General features: G+C 36.5%; 1 protein-coding gene across 2 annotated transcripts in view; it reads left to right on the plus strand.

Moving 5' to 3' along the window:
- Positions 1-18,050, plus strand: part of fkbp10a (FKBP prolyl isomerase 10a) — a 201,174-nt gene extending 183,124 nt beyond the window's left edge. For both annotated transcript variants that reach the window (XM_067425761.1, XM_067425762.1), the window contains one exon: positions 17,698-18,050. In XM_067425761.1, the coding sequence (XP_067281862.1) occupies positions 17,698-17,886 (189 nt within the window). In that variant the 3' untranslated portion in view covers positions 17,887-18,050. The remainder of the gene's footprint in view (positions 1-17,697) is intronic.
- Positions 18,051-23,239: the final 5,189 nt, after the last annotated feature.

Consider the following 23,239-nt stretch of genomic DNA (forward strand, 5'->3'; position numbering starts at 1 on the left):
CTATACCTCTACTATAACTCTATCTCCATGAGGGATGTTCCTGTATTTACCACGCCTAGCACAGCAATGCTGCGGCTCTATTCCTTTGGGTTGTTGCCTGTAAAATATATGATTAGGGGGATCTGTAAATGCACAAGTGGGAATGTATTACTTACAAATGGACAAGATGCAAAGCATTTAAAAGCTAAAGACTTGATAGCAATGTTTTGTATATGGAATGTATATGATTTTTTAAGTATTGTACGATACAGCTGCAAATAAGTATTTGAACACCTGTCTATCAGCTAGATTTCTGTCCCTCAAATACCTGTTAGTCTGCTTTGTCCACTTCCACTCCATTTATTATACTAAATTAGATACACCTGTTTGAGGTTAGCTGCATAAAGACACCTGTCCACCCCATACAATCAGTAAGAATCCAGCTACTAACATGGCCAGACCAAAGAGCTGTCTAGAGACACTAGAGACAAAATTGTACACCTTCACAAGGCTGGAAAGGGCTACGGGGAAATTGCCAAGCATCTTGATGAAAAAAGGTCCACTGTTTGGAGCAATCATTAGAAAGGTGAGAAATCAGCCCAGAACTACACGGGAGGAGCTGGTCAATAACCTGAAAAGAGCTGGGACCACCGTTTCCAAGGTTACTGTTGGTAATACACTATGACGTCATGGTTTGAAATTATGCATGGCACGGAAGGTTCCCCTGCTTAAACCAGCACATGTCCATGCCCGCCAATGACCATTTGGATGATCCAGAAGAGTCATGGGAGAAAGTCATGTGGTCAGATGAGACCAAAATAGAACTTTTTGGTCATAATTCCACTAAATGTGTTTGGAGGAAGAAGAATGATGAGTACCATTCCAAGAACACCATCCCTACTGTGAAAAATGGGGTGGTAGCATCATGCTTTGGGGTGTTTTTCTGCACATGGGACAGGTCGACTGCACTGTATTAAGGAGAGGATGCCATCGGGGCCATGTATTGTGAGGATTTTGGGGAACAACCTCCTTCCCTCGGTTAGAGCATTGAAGATGGTTCGAGGCTGGGTCTTCCAACATGACAATGACCCGTAGCAGAAAGCCAGGATAACCAAGGAGTGGCTCTGTAAGAAGCAAATCAAGGTTCTGGCATGGCCTAGCCAGTCTCCAGACCTAAACCCAATAGAGAATCTTTGGTTGGAGCTCAAACTGTGTGTTTCTCAGTGACAGCCAGAAACCTGACTGATCTAGCGAAGATCTGTGTGGAGGAGGGGGCCAAAATTCCTCCTGCAGTGTGTGCAAACCTGGTGAAAAACTACAGGAAACGTTTGACCTCTGTAATTGCAAACAAATTCTACTGTACCAAATTTTAACATTGATTTTCTCAGGTGTTCAAATGCTTATTTGCAGCTGTATCATAATAGCCTGACAAGCCAGACCCACATCAAGATGTTTGGTCTGGAAACTCACCATAGACAGGGCTCAATCTGAGGGGCGGGATAAACGGTTGTCTTTCAAACTCCCTCTGCACACGATAGGATAGCGCTACCACCAACCAGAGCAACGAAGGTGAAACAGAGCTTGTTGATAGATTAAACATTCACCGTATTCGGTTGGCTGAACTCCGAACAAATTTTCCCTTTTTAAGAATGACTTCAGTGCTGTTCTTTGCTTTTTTCTCAGAGAAAAGCTTAACTCCAAGTCTTCCAGAATCGCAGTCAAAGCTGATTCGAAAGACCACCGCTGTTCACCAGTTTCTGTGTTTACTAGAAGCACGCAAACACAACTTGGCCGTCATCATTATGGCCCCGCCCGCCGACTCTATACACGATGTGATTGGCCCGTCCAGAGTGAGGGGAATACAGATCAGAAGGGTATTGAGAGTTCCTAGACGACACTTGCGGGCAGATTACATTTGCTGCCGCTAGGGTGCGTCTAGATTTCTAGGCTAGTATCATACAAATAAATAGTTAAAAAATCATACATTGTGATTTCTGGATTTGTTTTTTTTTTAATTAGGTCTCTCACAGTGGCCATGCACCTACGATGACAATTTCAGACAATCTTTTAGACAATTTATATATATATATATATATATATATATATATATATATATATATATATATATATATATATATATATATATATATATATATATATATATATATATATATATATATATATATATATAATGGCATGCCATTCAGGGGCACAATGCACGTACAACTCACGTCACACGACACAGCGTCAGGATATCGGGCTTTACGAGCCCTGTCCCATAAATGTTCCAATCTGATCCCTAATCACAGAACAATTATGGCAAGCCGTTTTGATTTTTATTCATTCACAGGATATGAATTCTTGAAATCAACAATTACATTTTCACTAGTTAAAATACTAATTATTGATATCAATAATAGCATTTTCACTAGTTAAAATTCTAATCCTTGATATCAGTAATTATCAGCTATCAGATATCAGTCACTATAGGCTGCCATTCACATTCAATTGTTGATATTGGGAATTTAATTCTTGATATCAAGAATTTAATTCCTCATATCAATATAATTTCAGATATCTAAAATGGCTTTCTTAAAAGTAACAAAAACATTCATGATATCAGAAATTAACATTGGTGAGTTGCACCATTCCTGTTGGATCAAATAGAGAAGGCATGGCATTATTATTTTTTTATTTCATTCTGTCTGCAAATTCTGTCTCTACCATGTTTACAAACAAATCCACAGTGAAATCAAGCAAACAAACACACAAAGTCTTCCTCACATGAGCTGGACCTTCATTCAAAATTAAATTCAACCATGCATTGTGAATATTAGAATCCGAATGAAGCTTATGGTTCATGTTTATTGCTTGGAATAAAGCAATATAGCAATAGAAACCTATCTTGTTTAATTCAACGTATACGTTATTTATCTATTACATGTCATGCACGAGTCATGGGTGGGGTAACACAGCCTCACTTCTATTTGTCACATATTGACGCTTGGTCATTTCCCTTCTGCATCACTTTTTAACGCACACGGTACCCTTTTAGCGCAGTGCTCCATTGAATTCAATGAGAAACCTTTGGCATCATATACAGATGCATTAGGCATGGTTATCATTATGATGAAACTATATACTGGGTTATGATTTTGCCATTATGAAATTAAGTGTAATTCTCAATTATTAAAAGACAGCATAATGAAACGTTATGTCATCTTTGACAGCATTGGCTGTTGTATGTCTCGTGGCCGATTGCATCATTACGTCAGCTTTGATTGTAAAAAATGCCATTGGCTCTTGTGTGTCCATGACTGATAGCGTCATGCTGAAGAGTTCGGTGTATCATTTGAATATGATAAGACTGAGTGGAGTGTGTGTGTTCACAGAGCAGCGGGGTAATCATTTCAGAGATTAAAACATTAAAGGGGTGATGAATTGAGAAATTAACTTTCCCTTGAGCTTTTGATATATATAAAAAGTCATGGTAATATAACAATATCCTGTACGTCAGAGCTTAAAATTTCCTTGTTAGTCAAATAAAAGCTTTTATAGACACCCTTCGGTGCCAGCAGAGGGCCGTTCTGCCAACCCTGCCACCTCTGGTGCTTCAGGGCTCAGCAGTCCTCAGCAAGCACACATCTCCATGTCCGCCCGGAAACGTAGCAGCACGGGGAAGCTTGTGTCCTCCGAGGAGGGCTCAAAGAGGGTCAGTTCGATTGCTGCCTGCCGGTGCGCCATTTCAGGACACCGAGCTGACCGCTCAACGGGGTGGTATCCACAGTAGTCAGTCCCGAGCAGACTCTGGTTATGGAACAAGAAGTATAGACTCTTCTGTGAAAAGAGGCTACAGAGAGGGTCCCTTCCCACAGCAGAGAGTCATGGTTTTACAGCCGGTACTTTATAGTTCCGAAGAAGGATCCTATTCTAGATCTGCGTCTGTTAAATTGCAGTAAAAAAAAATAAAGTTCAAGAAATGCTCACACTGAAACAGAATGAGTGTTGATATTTGACCCTCTGGGGTTGGATGCCATGGTGCAGACGTGGCCGAGGCCCCACTTAGTTATGGAAACTATGGGCTTGGCTTCTGAGGGGGCCCAGCTCATAGATTCAGGTACTCCCACTGAGGTGGTAGAGACTATTTTTTACTCCAGAGCTCCGTCTATGTTTCAGGACTAGACTGGGTGAAATAAATCTGCCCTGCTCAGTAAGGGCATTAGATGCTTACGGCCACAGTACAGCCTGTAGTGTAAAACTGACCAGTTGTTTGTATGATTTAAGTCCCCTAGTAAGGGGAAGCCTGCATCTAAGCAGACTTTGAGCAAATGGATAGCTGAGGCTATTGTAGTTGCTTATGAGTCGGTCGGTCAACCTTCTTCATTAAGGATCCAAGCACATTCAACTCGGAGTATGGTTATAACCTGGGTGTGACTTTGCCTCGGGGGTCTCAAGTGCTTGTGACACAGTGTGCGCTAAGATTTCAGACAGACAGGCACTTGGTATTATGGTGGTATTAAGTTCCTGCAGTGTTTCGACGCAGCGCGAGTTCCCTTGAATGGAAACGTCTCGGGTTACGGATGTAACCATGGTTTACTGAGATGCTTTGCCATACTCCCAGCATGCCTGTGACCGTCTTGCTTCGACATTTTAGACATTTGAGAAGCGATCATTTGGTTCAGGGGTGCTTTATAGATGACGTCACCCACTTGTGACGTACCGTCACGCCATTGGACTGATTTCACAAGTGCTTTACGTGCTTTACCGTCATGCAAAAGCGTTTCGACGCAGTATCTCGTTCCCTCTCAGGGAACCATGGTTACATACGTTACCTGATACGTTTTCATGGTGCTGGATATGCACCCATTTTCAGTTGTTGAGAATGACAGATTTATGCATGTGCTCATGTGTTCGAGTCTAGATACCAACTACAGAGCCAACTATATTTAATTCAGAATGTATTGCCTCAAATTTACAATAAAGATAAACCAAACTGGTGGAGGACCAGCAAATCAAAATTTATTGGTTTAACTACAAGTACAGATTGGACCTCCTGTGCAACTCCATCACACCATGATCACGGTGCACTATATTGCACACAACTGGATAATTGGAAATCCCGTTTTCCAGACATGTGCTGTCTATGAAAGCCACACAAGTGTTTATCTGTCGGCAGTAGTGGAATGTAACAAAGTACAAATACTTTGTTACTTAAGTAAACCAATCCGGCTTCAAAAGCGGCCATTCGACTGAGACTGCCTTGCTCTCGGTAACTGAGGCACTGAGACTGGCAAAAGCAGCTTCCAAATCCTCAGTGCTCATTCTGCTGGATCTGTCTGCTGCTTTTGACACAGTTAACCACCAGATCCTCCTGTCAACACTTAAGACGATGGGTATCTCAGGAACTGCCCTCCAGTGGTTCAGGTCTTACCTCTCTGGTAGGTCCTACAGGGTGTCATGGAGAGGTGTAGTGTCTAAGTCACATCATCTAGCTACTGGGGTTCCCCAGGGCTCAGTCCTTGGACCACTTCTCTTCTCCATCTACATGTCATCATTAGGTTCCGTCATTCAGAAACATGGCTTTTCCTATCACTGCTATGCTGATGACACTCAACTCTACTTCTCATTTCAACCAGATGATCCTACAGTCAGTGTTCGTATCGCTGCCTGTCTGACAGACATTTCTGACTGGATGAAAGAGCATCATCTTAAACTCAATCTTGCAAAGACAGAATTACTTGTTTTCTCAACCAACCCAGCACTTCATCAAAATTTCTCCATTCAGCTTGGTTCATCGACCATAACAAGGACAGCCAGGAACCTTGGAGTTGTGATTGATGACCAGTTAAACTTCACTGACCACATTACTGCAACAGCCCGGTCCTGCAGATTTGCTTTATACAACATTAGAAAGATTAGACCCTTCCTATCAGAACAGGCTGCACAACTCCTGGTTCAAGCTCTTGTTCTCTCCAGACTGGATTATTGTAATGCTCTTCTGGCTGGGCTTCCAGCATGCACTATCAAACCCTTGCAGCTGATCCAGAATGCAGCGGCGAGAGTGGTCTTTAATGAGCCGAAGAGAACGCATGTTACGCCTCTCTTCATCAAACTGCACTGGTTGCCAATGGCTGCTCGCATCAAATTCAAGGCTCTAGTTCTCGCCTACAAAACAACCACTGGTTCTGCACCATTATACCTAAACTCAATTGTTCAGACTTACACACCCTCCAGAAGCTTGCGTTCTGCGAATGAGCGGCGCCTCGTGGTTCCTTCCCAAAGAGGCATGAAATCGCTCTCACGGACATTTTCCTGGACCGTTCCCACCTGGTGGAATGACCTGCCGATCTCAATTCGTGCTGCCGAGTCTGTAGCCATTTTTAAAATACATCTTAAGACACATCTTTTCCAATTGCACTTTTCCTATTGCACTTGACCAATACAGAATAGCACTTACTGATCATATCTACGTCTCTCACCCGGATTTGTGCCTTCAGGCGGGTATGTTACATAGTTATCATAGCTACCAAAATCCAGTGTTCTGTATTTTGCGTACGTGACTTTTTGCTGTCGATGGCTAGAATGCCATACAAAACCAACCCATTGGGCCACTGAATCCGCATTAACGACAACAGTTGGGGCATCAGCCTTAGTCCTAATGGGTTGTTATCATAGCTATCCAAATCCAGTGTTCTGTATTTTCCGTACGTGAGTATTTGTTGTAGCTGGCTATAAAAAAAATAAAAATAAAAAAAAAGTTGTGTACTGTGCTAATTAATTGAGATTTCTTACAGCTCTTACAGGTTGTTGGCTTTGTTTGTTTCGTTGCTTCTATTGCTCTACCCTTTTTTGTAAGTCGCTTTGGATAAAAGCGTCTGCTAAATGATTAAATGTTAAATGTAAATGTAAGTACATTTTTCACGTATCTGTACTTTACTTAACTAGAATCCAAAGTGCATACTTTTGACTTTTACTTCGTTACAATTTGCAGCAATTATTATACTTTCTACTCCAAAACATTTCTACAATGTTTCATTACATTTTTGTAAAAAAATTTGATCAGTTCTGTGGCTCGTGGATAATATAAAATGGATAATGAATTGATGGTTGCACTGTTGAGCCTCGCGCAGCCTGTCGAGGAGAAATGGAAACAAATCAGACCCGCTCACACAGAGAAACTCAGTAACATACCTCAGTAAAAATTAAAAATGTGAAGTGTTTATATTTTATAACATAATACAGTTAAAAAACATCACATGACACGACCAAGGGTGCTGTTTTCCTGAATACCATCATGACTGAAAAGGTGACCCTGTTTTCATATGACATTTCCATAAACAATTAATTAACATTGTCACTTACATTTTAGATGCAATATTGACTGCTTCTGTTCTATTTCAGCAGCGAAAATATTTCCAAGATCATATCATATTTTCACATCAGAACCGTAACGCATCTCACAGCAGCAGTGTGTTACTGAATAATTCAGCATTTTGAATGAATCGGTTGAATCAAAGATTCAGTTACCTACTAACCTGGTAGTGGTTTAGTTTAATGTTTAAACATTCTTTTCAAAACTTCTTATTTGTATTAAAAAATATGTATTTCAAACAATCTCATAACATTATTAAATGCAATTTTCAGTTTAAATTTATTTAATTGGATTGGTAACAACTTGTCTTATTCTAATTTAATTTATTGATAAAATTAAAGAATATAAAGGGAAAGCTGAAGCATAGCCCATATTTAATAAGATTAGAGGAGAGGGGAATGTCCTTTAAAAAAGGTAAAAATATCATAAATATGAAGATTTAAATACAACAAAGCTGGTGAGAATGTTGCTTCAGAATTATGATATTTAACTCTGCAAATCACCCTGATAGATAACCAGGGGCCGGATTCACAAAACATTCTTCAGAATAAAACTATTCTTAACTGCCATTTTTTTCTTATTTTCTAACTTAAGAAAATATATAAGAATATTTTGTATTCCCAAAAAATTTCTTAAATTTTTTATTTTTTCTTATGATTGTTCTTAAGATAAAATTTAAGAAGTATTCATATTCACGAAAAGAATGTTCTTAAATTCATCGTAAATAACTTCTTAAAATTAGGATAAGCTCCAACCTATCTTAAATACACAAATGTAAGATGTTTAACCAATTTATTGGATTATTTCAAATATTAAGCATTACAACACAACACAACACAACATATTACAAATATAATATTTATAACAGTACCATATGGACGAGTATAAATTAAAACCAGCAAAGCTCGCACCAACCGGCAGGCCATAGCAGACGAGAAACTCCACGTAATTTAAAAATAGTAATACTCCTGTTATTGTGTCACAAACAGTAGATTTAAGACTTTTTCAGGCGAGAATGAACTTGTTTAAATTTGACAATTTTATTTAGCGTTTTCGAAGCCAGATGGTCAGCGGTTGTTCAGTGCTTGTTAAATCGAGAGCAACCTTTCCTCAGCCAGCTCTTCTGACGTCTGCCACAGGCTTGGATGTCTCTGAGATATGATTCATCTTGTGTATATCTATCGGCCGATCCTTGGTACCCGAGAAGCGTTCTTGATAAACAGCTAGGATTTTATAAAATACAGATTTTACAGACACAGCAAATTAAAAACACAACATTTAATGATTTACTCCCATCAAGCCAATCAAGACGAAAATATGCTGCACACTTATTATGATATATACGGTAATTTGCAGGAAACGCAAAAAGACTTTGAGGTGTTTTTATTTCAGCAAGCCTTCAGTAATACCTTTCAATAAATAACACCAAATAACACTATTTATTTTCTTATTAAGTAAAAAATTAAGATGTTCTTAAAGGTGCGCTATGCAACTTTCCATCCACTGGAGGGCGTCTATTCTAAACAAAGGCGTAGTTTGATGACGCCAAGTGTGAGCGCAGTATCTTGGGACATATGGTCTAAACCTCACAGCCGGTGGAAAATAGGACTCGGGCAGAAATCATGTTCATGGATGCGGTTATTAATGTAACTTTAGTGTAAAGCAGAGCAGGACCGAGTGTTGTGTAGCTGAGTACGGCCGCTGGAGCAATTGTTATACAAACACACGGCTCGCGAGTACCGGGACTTTTCAGACATGACGGGACGGGACACGCTTTTTCCTGTCATGATTATAGGGTAAAGCAGCTATGTTTATCATATTAGAAACATTTAAGTGTGTTTAAAATGATGTTATGACGTTACTCTGTGCATTCGCTAGGCGCTGCTGTGACATGTTCACACTGCTAAGAGAAAAGCACTTCTGCAGAATAAAACCGAGGGTAATGCAGATATCACGCAATTGACAGGCGACTCGCTCAAACGCTATGCTGACACGTCCCAGGTCCTTGGTTAAAATAGCAATTTTCAAATCAATTTACATATGGGATATTGAGGAAACATTTGGGATATTGTAAGCACTCAACTGAACAAAATATATAACACTGGCCTAGTGGTTTTTGGATATTTTACTGCAAATGTTTTTCAAGAATTGCACTTAGGAACATTCTTACGAACTTCTTAGAATTTATCTTAAGAATTTTCTTAACTTCTTTCTAACTTTTGTGAATTTGGTCCCAGAATTTTAAGTCAGAATGTAAACTGGGCCACAGATGGTAAGCACAAAAAAACTAACTCAATTAAAATGCACAGCCCATACTGTTTTCTTCTTATTAATTATCAGAATATAGACATTAAGAGAATAAATGATGCAAGTACTTTTACTTTTAATACTTAAAGTACATTTAAAATCGGGTACTTTTTACTTTTTACTTAAGTAGGGTTGTCACTGTAGTTATTTTACTGAAGTAAATCTTTCTCTGGTTACTTGTGCTTTTACTTAAGTATTGAGATTCAGTACTTTCTCCACCACTGTCTGTTGGGAAATACTAAATGGAACTGTAGCAGAGGGGAAAATTGACAGAGACACTATTCCTGTGACAACAGACAGCACCAAAAAACATAGTGAATGCTGTTGAAGCAGCCACATTTTCTCCAAATATACAATATTTTGCACACAGTTAATCTGCCATCACAGAAGGAAACAGGCTTTAACCAGACATGAGAAAAATTGTCAACACACCATCCTAGAATCTATGAAAGTGGACACAGCTATAGCAGTTGTGAAGAATGTCAAATCTGCCATTGTGTTTGACTTCACCAACAGATAGCCTCCTATGAGCAGATATTAGACCATATGCAACAACCTTTTACTGACGTGTGTAAACTATACCACATGTCTGCCAACATTGTCACAATATGATAAGTTAATATAAGCTGATAACATCATGTTTTCTCCTGAATGACTTTACAGCCAAATCAAATTTTGTTGCAATATTGTCCTGTTTAACACTGTGAAGCTGCTTTGAAACAATCGTAATTGTAAAAGCGCTATAAATAAATTTGATTGATTGATTGCTGGTGCCATGCCATGAACCCTGCTACTACAGAAAACACAACCAAAATGAACAAACTACAGTGCAGTGGTTGGCACTCTCCCCTTACCTTGTTTAATACAGGGCTGCGTTTCCCAAAAGCATCGTAAGCCTAAATTGATCATAAAAAACATCGTACGAGTGATCTTAATATTTAGGTCTGTTTCCCAAAAGCATCGCAACTTACGTAGCACTTGAAAATGATCGTAGATCTACGAGTGCTCTGGAGTAATCGTAAAGCTCCAAGTGTATCGTAAGAAGAGAGAGTTAGGAGGTCCCCTACAGGACAACCGACAGATTACACCTTTAACTTTGTTTAAGTGCATTGTGACAACAATAGACCTATACGTTTTATTTTATTTTTATTTTTTATGAGGGCAGGTAACAAACAAAAAAATTACAAATACACATCTGAATTAAATGACAGCAAAAATAAAAAGAGAAAAAAAAGAATAAAATAAGTAATGTATAAAATATACTTTAAAGGTGCACTATGCAACTTTTCGTCCACTGGACGGCGCCTATTCTAAACTGCTTGCGAGTACCGGGACTTTTATTATGACGGGACGGGACACAGTCGCCGGGCACCCGCACTTCCGCTTTTTCCGGTCAGGTAAAAACAGCTATTTTTATCATATCAGATACATTTAAGGGGCCAAGGGCTTCAGCCATGCGTCCACTCTCTTCCCTGAACTGAAATGAAGTAGTGGGCTGTACTTTTCACACGATTGACATCAGATTCAAGTACACCAGGTTGGCTGGTGGTTATGTTGCCCGCATACCACCTCCCATGGCCGAGACTGGTATTACGATACCTGTCGGGCCGGGGCTAGTAATGCTACTGCTATTTTTTTTTTTTTTTTTTATGCTTTTAAGTACAAACAAAAAGCCAATGAACATGTATAAGAAAAATCTTAATACAATCCCAAAGGTCCAAATAGCAGCATAGCAAAGATAATATAAAGAAAAAAAAAAAAAAAAAAAAATATTGACAGAGAAGGTCCAATAAAATACAAAGGGCTTAATTATCAAAAAATACATTCAAAAGATTAGATAATTTAAGGGCTTTTTTGTGACACATGAGTTTTAAGGATTTGAAGAAGACCATTAAATCTTTCTGAAAAAGTAAAAAAGTGTGTGTGTGTGTGTGTGTGTGGGGGGGGGGGTATTAAAGAAACTACATTTATGAATGAAGTAGTTGGCCAAAATTACAATATTATTAATCAAAAAATCAACATCACAATTACTAAAAAAAGATAAATATTTTACAGTCATAAAATCAAAGTCAGGTACTACATATTTCGAATTTAACCATACATAGAGGTCATCCCAATGTTTTTTTTTTTTGAGAATTTGCATAAATAAAACAAATGTTCCAATGACTCTATATCTGATTCACAAAATGTGCACTTATTACAATTCAAGTTAAATCTGTGTCTGAGAAACTCATTGCAGGGATAAATATCATTAATAATTTTTAACTGAACTTCTTTAGCCTTTGGTAGAAGTGGAAAAGAAAGAAACCTTGTTCTAATTCGAACCACTTGATCTTTAGTAAAAGCAAAAACCAGCTGTCTCTTTTTTACTTTGGAAGGGAAAATCTGTGTACTTACAAAAGTTCTTAAAACCTTAATATTACAACTCTGCTCTGTAAAATTAACACCAGAGATGGTTAGATGACCTAATCTTGGAATCACAGGTGAATAACACAATGCACTTTTAATCAGCTGAACCAAACCAGCAGGAACAGCTTTCACCAAAGATATGTATAACTTCTGAGAAGTAGCTATATTGTATTTTCCACAGAAAAAATCATAATTAAGAAAATGTCCATTTCCATCCATAATATGTACCACAGACCAGACACCTTTTTCCATCCAATCTTGAAAAAACACAGATTTTCCCTTAATAAGTATATACCTATTATTCCATAAAGAACAACTATGTGGTGAAAAATTGTGTTTGTAAATTAATTTCCAATACAATAATACCTGACTATGAAAAGATGAAAGTTTACACTTTAGTTTTGATGGCTCAAAATCACACTTTAAAAGGAAATCCAAAAGAATCAAATATTTTAGAAGAAAAACTAAACCAAACAGAATTTCTATTTCTAAGGAAAGCTTGAAGCCACCTTAACTTAAGCGTACCATTCATAACATCGAAATCAATTACGTTCAACCCTCCCTCACTGATCGGCTTCACAGCATCTGACTTTCTTATATAATGGTGCTTGTTTTTCCAAATAAATGTATACTGAATTTGATTTATGTCCCTTATCCATCTATCAGATATACTTAAAGAAAATGCTGGGTAAATCAACCTGGAAAGTGCTTCTGACTTCTGTATAAGAATTCTGCCAAATAAAGATATATTCCTTTGTAACCACATATTTAAAATATTTTGACTTTTTTTTCATATTTTCCATCAAATTATTTTTTTCTCTAATTTTAGGGTCTTTAGTAATAATAATCCCTAAGTATTTTACCTCCTTTTTTAATGGAATATTAAACAATTGAGATTCTGTATGATCGTGCAATGCCAGTAATTCACACTTTTTAAAATTTAATTGTAGACCAGAAGCTTTTGAAAAATGAGATACCAGATTAATGGCAACTGGAATCTGCTCTACATCACTGAGAAATAGGGTTGTATCGTCTGCTTGTTGACTTATAATTAGCTGATTTCCTAAAACATTCAAAGGCTTGATATCTTTACTATTTTTTACATAGATTGCTAAGAGTTCACCAGTTAAAATAAATAAATATGGACTTGCCGGATCCCCTTGTCTAATACCTCTATTAATGTTAAATCTCTTAGAAGTCCCAAATGGTAACGATACAGAGCTATTTATGTCATTATACAACATCTCTATTAATTTTGCAAATTTATGACCAAACCCAAAAAATTTCAATGCATGTAAAATAAATGTATGTTCTACAGTATCGAACGCCTTATAGAAATCAAGAAACAACACAAACCCATCATCCTTAATTAAATGTCCATAATCAATCAAGTCTAAGACAAGTCTAATATTATTGTGTGTTAATCTTCCTTTAATAAACCCAGATTGGGTTTCACTTATCACTTGACTCAATCTGAATTTTAATCTATTAGTGAATACAGATGTAAGAATTTTATAATCAACATTAAGTAAGGTAATCGGCCTCAAATTCTCAACCATTCTTTTGTCTTTGTTTGATTTTGGAATGAGAATAATTAACCCCTGTTTCATAGTAGGAAGTAAAGAGTTATATTCACAGGACTCCCTTAAAGCCTTAAATAACAAGTCCTTAATATCCTCCCAGAAGAATTTGTAAAAATTCAAAAGTAGTCAAACCATCCTGACCAGGAGATTTACCAAACGGCATTTTTTTAATAACATAATCAAGTTCCTCTAACCTCAGGTTTTCATCACAGTGTTCTTTAAATTCAGTATCAATCTGTGGGATAAAATCTTTGATCTTTTCAAGAAATTCCACACCGCTATTTTCAGAGTATGATGAAGAGTAAATATTACTATAAAATGTATAGATTTCGTTAGATATTAATTTAGGATCTGTAATTACCTCATCATTAATAAGTAAACTATGCACTGCATTACTTTCCTGTCTCCTCTTTTCTAACCGACAAAAATAAGATGTGTTCTACTCTCCTTCTTCCAACCATTTTGCACGAGACCTTATAAAAGCTCCCTGTGCTTTTAATAGATACATGTTGTCTAATTTAGCTTGAAGAGAAAGTAATTTTTCAACATCTTGAGTCATTTCTTCTGTACAACAGGCATTGATTTCCTGAATTAATCTCACCTCCTTTTGTTTCAGTTTTCTGCTTTTTTGTTTACTAAATCGGATTGACATTTCCCTTGTTTTAAATTTAAAATACTCCCATTTAATCCCATTAGAGGTTAAAGAAAAGTCATCAATAATCTCACTAATTAAATTTCTTATTTGACTACAATAATCTTTATCTTTTAAAAGTTCTGCATTAAATTTCCAATAGTCTTTCCTAACTGTATGATTTGTTGCTGGTGTCAAAGTTAAGGAAATCAGGCAATGGTCTGTCAGTGGTGAAGCAGAAATTAAAACATTAGTAGCAAGCTCAGAAATCTCTTCAGGGACAAGCCAAAAGTCGATACGTGACTTAGAAGATCCATTAGGTCTGACCCAAGAAAACTGACTAGCATTGGGATTCTTAACCCTCCATATATCTGTAAGGGAATTGAATGGCACAGCTCCTTAATAATACTATTGAAATGGTGGCTTGTATAACTAGAAGGAGATCTATCCATCCACTCGTCAGGTGCCACATTAAAATCACCTCCAATTAGTATCAAATTTGTATGAAACTTCGATTTTAGCTGCGTGACAACCTCTGTAATATAAGAAAATAAAATCTTGTTCTGCCCAGTAGTGCTATAACCATAAACATTAACTAAAATAACAAAAACACCTTCACAATTTACCACAGCAGCAATCCAATGTCCGTGAGCATCCGACTGAAAAGTCACAACCTTCCCAGGGCAATTGTTCAGGCATATGGCGACACCTGCTGATCGATTGGAGCCATGACTAAACAAAATTGTATCTCCCCACTGCATTTTCCAAAAAGCAGCATCTTCTTCAGTAGAGTGAGTCTCTTGTAAAAAAACAACATGTGACTTCTGCCCCTTACAAAACAAAAATATATCTTTAAATTTTACTTTGTCCTTTAGTCCTCTTGCATTTAATGAACAAAAAGACAGACAAGACTTTAGTGAGAACATACACCCACTGGAACTCAGTGAACAACAACAACAACAACAACAAAAAATCACTAACAAGTCAGTTATAAGAACCTCTGAATAAAATAGCAACTCAAATGAGTCTCTCAAAGATCAACATTTCCCTTTTTCCAAATGTTCATCATCATGGGAAAATTTGCTTTCCCTCAATGAAAGCAAAAGGCCCGCGAAAGTACGCCACTTTCCCTTCTGATCTCGCTTGTTTAATGCGTGGCCAAAGCACTTCTCTCGCCTCTCTATCCTCTTTGTTTAAGTCCTCAGCGAAATGACAGCCTGCCTCCTTGCAGACTGTTGATCCCTTTGATAGAGCCCAGATTTGGTCTCTGTAGATTCGCTTTGAAAACTGCATGATAACCTGACGCGTACGATTTCCTTCTTTTCTGCCAATTCGGTGGACCGTGTCAACCGCTTCTTCCATTTCCCAAGGCACACCAGGAGCAATCTTGGAAAGCAAAGTGATCACGTCAGCTCTAATGTTTTCATTCTGTTTCTCTGGCAAGCCTTTGATGCGTAAATTCCAACGTCTCTTGTATCGATCCAATTCTCCCACTCTCAGCTTCAAAACTTTATTTTCTGATTTAAGATCAGAAAGTTCCATTTCCAATTCAACTGCCTTTTGCTTGTGGACTTTCATCTCTAGTTTTACTTCAGTGATGACGCTACTGTTCTCTTCCATTTTTCTTGTTAGCTCCTCCAACTTTTTTTCTTGCTTGTCAAAATGCTTACCGAGGGAGTAAATAGCTTCGAGGATATCTGCATTAGAAATGTATTCCTCGTCATCAGGATGCACTTTCTTCAAAACGTGAACTTTGCTGGGAGTAACGGATAGTTTCTCAGCAGCGCTTTCTTCCAATTGACGTTTGTTCGCTTCAACAGATACCTCCATCACGTCAGCATAATCATGATCAGTTCTGTTACTCACAAACTTTTCTTCGCATTTTCTTCCCCTACCCGCCATCTTTAGGTGATGAAAAGAACTGATACGTTTACCAAAAGTTTGGGAAAAGGCTAAAAATACAAAATAAACTTTGAGACACTGCTAGCTGTTAAACTATGCTGCTATCTAGTACGCCATCTTGGCCAACCCCCCTGCTACTGCTAATTAAGGTTGATATCTCTGCAGCACTATAACATTTTTTTAATGACATCATCGCCCTTATTTCTTCTCATTCTTTTGATGCGTGTAGGTCATTTTTTGGATATTTTTACCTCAAATTTTTACAGATAGCACCTTTAAAGACTGGGAAAAATAAAGATAAACTCAAAAAAATATGTTAATGACTTGCATGCATGAAAACCAGCCATGTATTGGACATTTCTCTGCAGTGCCCTGCCATTTCTTGCAGACCTCTTTACCCGATCTTTTAACTAATAATTTAACTTTTAATATGGTAGCAATGTCCTCTCAGATGTTTTGTTTTTCTTTGTTTGCACGATGCCATTTAAATCTGTTGAAAATAATATATTTTCCCACTCCACCTCCTCTAGAAGTATATTGATTTTGTCTTTTTGAAAGGTATCTTTTTTCCTTTTTTTTTCCAGCCATTTTGTCAGTGCCTCAGCCTGTAGGTAGCCCAAAGACATGTTTTGATTGCTAATCCACATCAGATGACAATTATTAGGCGAACAGTTCAGAGGAAACGATTCCATATAAGGTTATATTTCAGCACTTCGCAAATGGACAGTGACTCTTAAGTAGCGCTTAGAACGCGTTCTCGCACGTTCATGTTAAGTACATTTTTGGGAAACGCACGTGGAATTGCTGCGAGTGATCATAACTTCACTCGTAGAATGCACTCTTTATAGCTAAGATACATCGTTACTGGGAAACCCGGCTCAGAACAGTGATTATTTATATGTTGTGCTATGTATATCACATGCTTACCTGGATGCTTCTCCCAACACACACATATTTTTTATTTTTTTTACTTAAGAGGATGTAAGTATAGGATACATGACAAAACACCAATAGACATACACATACTATCAAACAACAAAAAAACAAAAACAAACCAATGCTATAAATGACAATGCTTTGTGGTTGGTCATCCTGCTTTTGGCTGACAGTGATTGGTGGTAGGTGGGTGGTGACTTCAGTGGATTAAGGATATACCAGCAATAGCAGGTTACTAAGAAAGTTAAAGTAAAAAAAATATAGAGAGAAAGAGATGAGGGAGCGAAAGAATAAACACAGCCCAAGGACGTAACACAGATTTATGTTTGCTCTCTTAAAGTTGCATAGGTTGAAAATTAGGAATCCTTAAATCCACCAATTGGGCTGCTATCAAGAACATGTGTCAGGCTCTGTCTACTGTACATAAGAATCAAGATTCTGACCCTCTCCTATCACACAAATACTAAGTACTAATACAGATGCTAATCAATTATACAAAATCAATCAAACAAGTTCTCTATTTCATGACTTGTGAAATGCATGTATCTGATTACCAACTGATTTTTTTCTCTCTGCAGTTTTCAGCATTCATTATGCTACAAGTGGCTGAAGGAAGAGGCCGTATCCATCCAGGAATAGACAGTGACACTATCTTTAAGGAAATGTTCAAAAATCAAGATCGCAACACAGACGGCAGGATAACTGAAGATGAACTGAACACCACAGTAAAAGAGGAAGAGGAAGTGCCTAAACATGAGGAGTTGTAAGGGCAACTAAAGAATGAGTGTTAAAAATGGGCCTTTAGTAAGACTTGTTTTTTTGTTCATTTTTTTGAGATATCAGGTTTTTGTAATTCAATTGTAATTGGCTGAATAAGTTAACCTTGGTGCAGGGCATCCATAGGTAATGTGTAATGTGCCAATGACATAAATTGCACTATAAAAGATTAAATGGTTTATTTCATTTATTTCAGCTTGGTTTATTTCATTTAAAGGTGCTTGTCATATAATTAGAATATCATCACAGTTGATTTATTTCACTAATTCCATTCAAAAAGGGAAATTTGTATATTAAGATTAATTTCAAATATTATATTTGACTTTTAAAACAAAGCTTCCTAAAGCATTGAAGCTTAATCAATCAGTATTGATTCATGATTCGGATCGCATGTCAAACCAACAAACTGCTGAAATCACCTGACTTTGACTAATAATAGTGAATCAATACACTGGTTCGTAACAGTTTGAAGCTTTGTTTTGAAATCGGCCCATCAATATATAAGTTGTTATTTATTTATTTTCGGCACACACAAACTATTCTCGTTGCTTCATAAAATTATTTTAGAACCACTGTAGTGAGACAGAATTTGTAACAAAGACTTTAGTACCTTTTATGGGTCTTGAGAGAGGAAATGACATTGGTGTCAATGGAGGCCTTTCTGTTTACAAAAAAAAAGGAAAGAAAAAGATCAACAGGTAGAATTGGAACAAAAAAATAAACAACTAGAAGACATTAACATAAATAACCCAACAGAAGAAACACAGGATTCATTAAGAAAATATAAACTCAAATTGAACAAATTAATCAATAAACATACACAATTCCTAATACATAGGCTAAGACAAGAAAACTTCCATCATAATTACAAATCTGGTAAATATTTGGCAAATCAAATCAAACAAAATAAAGAAAAAGCTACAATACCAGTGATTAGAGATACAGCAGGGAAATCCACCAACTCACCAGAAGAAATAAATCAAATCTTTCACAATTTTTACAGTAAATTATATTCCTCCGTTAAAGACCCATATCGGAAAGAAATCAACTAATTTCTCAACAATATCAACCTGCCTCAACTCAGTAAACATCTTCGTATGTCGCTAACTCAGTTGGCTGGATTTGATTGTTGACAATTTGGCTTGATCTTGTATTGTTTGGTTCTTCAAAGCTCATCCTGTCATAGCAACCGGTCTTTAAGCTTAAACCTGCCCAGGAGCAGGCTTATTTCAGAAGAGCTGATACTTAAAATCTGTTCCAGCCACTGCTACTTTATTACAATGAACCAATGAAATACTTCATTACTGAACCAGGGGCAATAATAATTTAAAAATATAATAAATATAAAAGTTTATTTGAAAATAATATTTTAATGTTGTGTAAAATGTGTGTATACTACTATAGACACAGTCACTTGAGTGATTGAGAGATTTATTTGTGAATTGTGATGGAATGATTACTTTATAGATGTATTGGAGTTTTTTTGTTTGTTTGTTTGTTTGTTTTTTTGATAATATAAAGTTGTATTAAGAGAACAGTGGGAAGGTGGAAATGTAAAAAAAAAAAAAAAAATACAGAGGCAAGAAGTAAGTTATATCATTTTTAACAAAATCCTTGTAGAGTTCCACAAGTTTGACACTTTTTTGTTATTATTTTTTTGTTATTAAGTGTCCTAATTAAATAGTTTATGTCACAAAGGTAATTATTAAATTTGGGTATGATGAAAATTTACATTTATGAATATAGTATTTTGCCATCAAGATACATACATTCTCAATGTACTTTATACTATGATTGCAATGAGAAAAATAACAAATTATATCACACATGGTCAAATCAATGACAAAATTTCTTGCTTCTAATTCCAGTTTTGACAAATCAGACCAGAATTCTTTGATAAAGGGGCACTTGAAGAAAAGATGATCCACTGACTCAATATTGGAATTACAAAATTTACAATTCAAATGAACATAACCAATTTTAGAAGTAATCTCGTTAGTTGGGTAAATGTTATGTAGAATTTTTAAATGTAATTCTTTAACTTTATTTGGTACACAAAATGTATAAGGTAATAACCATGTTCATCTTCATCTCCATCTTCAATCAGAAATTTTGTTCAATTTTAGCTATCTTATCAAAAGCTAAATGACATCTCATTAAATGAAGTCCTTTCGGTATAGCTTTAACCACTGTGAGAAATTCTCTATGTACAACAGGAAAATTTTATTTGGACATGAAATCATAACAAGAATAAACATCCCCTTAGGATCTAGGATATCACAGACATAATCAATGCCCTTTTCATGACAATTTTCAAGGAAAATCGATTTGTTCTTAACCAAGATGTCCTCATTATTCCATAGCTTTACTGTGCAGTTAATCGTGCATTAATGTGAGTGATGACAGATATTATGGGAGTGACTTGATGCAGCTCATGAGATGCAGATAATTTAATCTTGACCGTTAAGAAACTTTAATTAATATTGTCACATAATAAATCTGCTTCAAATTGAATTAAAATGAAATTACAACATTATAATAAAAATGTAAAGTGTGTACAAATATTATAAAATCGTGAATATAAATAATTGGGAATCATGTTCATCAAAACAGTGCACATTTAATTTATCTAACTTTTATGTTGTTTTGGTCGTTTGTCTGTTTCCTTATAAAGGTCCAGAAATTAGTTTTTTCTTCTTTTTTTCTTTGACAAGTTTTTTGCCAAATGGCTTATAATTATATGATGTCATTACGTTGTCTTGACGCCAGCCAATATTGCTGATCATGGTTTCGAGTATCGATGCAGCTGCCCTCTTCAGGGAACACAGGCACGAGCAGTGATCTCAGATAACTTAATCCAGATATTTAAATCCAATCTGCAAATTCGTTTGAAGAACCAAATTAGCCAGAGATCAGTTATAAGGATTAAAAGATCTGGGATCTGTCAAATCATCTCTGATGTATTAAGTGAGGTACGAAGAACGGCCCCCAGAACATGAACTTTGAATGCCCTCAAATTCATGCCAAACAATAAAGCACCAGGCCCTGATGGATTCCCTGCTGAGTTCTACAAACACTTTTAGTTAACTTTATTGGCACTCTTTATCCGTATGATAACTGAATCAAAACAAAAATTGAAAACTCCCAGATAGTATAAACACAGCCACAATTTCACTCCTTCTTAAACCAAATAAAGACCCAAAATTACCATCAAGTTATCGTCTGATTTCCCTAATCAATGTAGACATTAAAATCATCACTAAAGCACTAGCGCATAGAATAGAAAAAGTCACACCATTTATCACATCCAGATCAAACTGGTGTCATCAAAAGTAGACTTTAATTCAGTAACACATATAGACTATTTAACTTAATAAATTTAATCAACTCAAAAAACCAAAACCATCATAGTTACTCTCGATGCAGAAAAAGCTTTTGATAGGGTCAATTGGAAATGCCTGTTTTCCACATTTTTTATGTACAGCAGGATTCTATGCCAGTTAATTGTCTCTTTATTTTATTCCTTTCAATCAGAGACCTTGTATGGCTGCAATCGATATGATTTTGTGTCACTCAAAAGTCATCAGTTTACATGCAAATGTATTTATTTATGCCCCCACAGTTACAACAGGAAATCACACATTGACTTAAAACAATTACATCTAAATGTATAACACAAATGAGAAGAGCCTGGAAAAACATGACAACCTGCATCTGCAAAATGGAAGTATATACAAATGTAAACTTGCCAATAAATACAGAAATGGGACAGTACTATTGAAAGAAAGAACATAGAAGAAAGAATGAAATACTCCGAATACTCCAAACTCAGGGGTTTCCACCATGAGCAATGTCCCCTAGCCTTTCAGGGGCTTGACAGAGCCAGCTTTGCACCGTCCCAGCAAAGATAAACACAGATGCCTTTTTTTTATCAGCATTTACTTGTAAGGCATCTAAAACATCAAGAAGTTAGTAAATATGTGGAAATATTATTCATTATACATTACAAATATAGCCTTCTACAAAATGAAGTGAAACTTAAAATTATCAAATGCTTTATATCCCATTTAAAACACACTAAAATTAAATTCAGGACTATTTAATGAATTTTAGTAGACTTTAAAGGACCTGCAAACACACAATGAATGAAAAAGCAAAGTGAATATATCCGGTGTTTTATATAGTAATATTATTGTATTTAATAGTTAATAAATAAATAAAGTGCGAAAGTGAAACAAGTAAATTAATGACCAAATAGCTAAATTAATAAAAGAGGAGCTGGATAGGCTACACGGTGGTTTGGAAGAGATTAAGTTATCCATTTACAACACGAACTGGAGACTGCTAAATTTCTGCAGTTTGACATAGCTGCCTACAGAATCATCTAACCTTCCGATTGCCTCTCGTTTCTACACTGGACGAATATGGGATGATTTTATTTTACTATCAAAATTATTAATCTGTGCATGCAACAAGTAAGTAAACAAGTAATCCACAATGTGCAAAAACATCATAGGCCTACTTCAGTTCTCAAAAATATATATAACTTATATTTTTACAAAATAAATAGCCTTGTCAAATGACTATCGTTTTAACTTATATGGTGGTAAAGGTGACGTTTGCTAGAAAGATCGAGTGAACGATCTGTAAGCACAGTATCTACGGTTGTATTTTGTAATACAAAATAATATTAACCTTTGTCATTAGACACACTATTTAGTTATGGATGGTACTTGGTGTTTCCTATTGTTACTGTACTAGCATCTTGCGTTATCTAATGCTGTCTCTCTAAGAAACTTTCAATTTAATCAGAAATTGTTTAAACAGTCAATAAGTGGATAAAATCGCTTACTGCTTGCAGGAATACAGTTGTAATTGCCACTTTCTTCAGTTTAAGACGCTGAGTGAAGCTTGCTTGAAATCGGCCGAACAAACGAACAATCTTGAATTAAATTGATGTGGTCGCGATAGTCGATAAATCAATTAATCGCACAATAAAAAAAATGAACTCGAAAAAAAAAAATTTCCGGCCACGATAATTGCCATTTGCATGCTTTTTTGTTTTCCTCGTCTCTCTCGTTGACTGCGCATGCCTATTCCGTTTGGGGAGGTGTTTATACTCGACGCGCAGACTGGGTGCTGCGTGATGAGACGTCATTCTCTGCCAGCAGATTCGTCTGGAACTCGTGGCTCTTCAGTTGCGGAGCCACACGCAAAGTTACGAAATTTGACGTGTACAACGGCAAGCGAAATGGGGTCTCGCGCACTCCGCATCGACGTCATTTTTGCCGCGCGCACCGTTTGTCGTGTATAAACGAGGCTTAACCCCTTAAGTGTCACTGG

Source organism: Pseudorasbora parva, chromosome 19 (genome assembly GCF_024679245.1).
Source record: "Pseudorasbora parva isolate DD20220531a chromosome 19, ASM2467924v1, whole genome shotgun sequence".
NCBI lineage: Eukaryota > Metazoa > Chordata > Actinopteri > Cypriniformes > Gobionidae > Pseudorasbora > Pseudorasbora parva.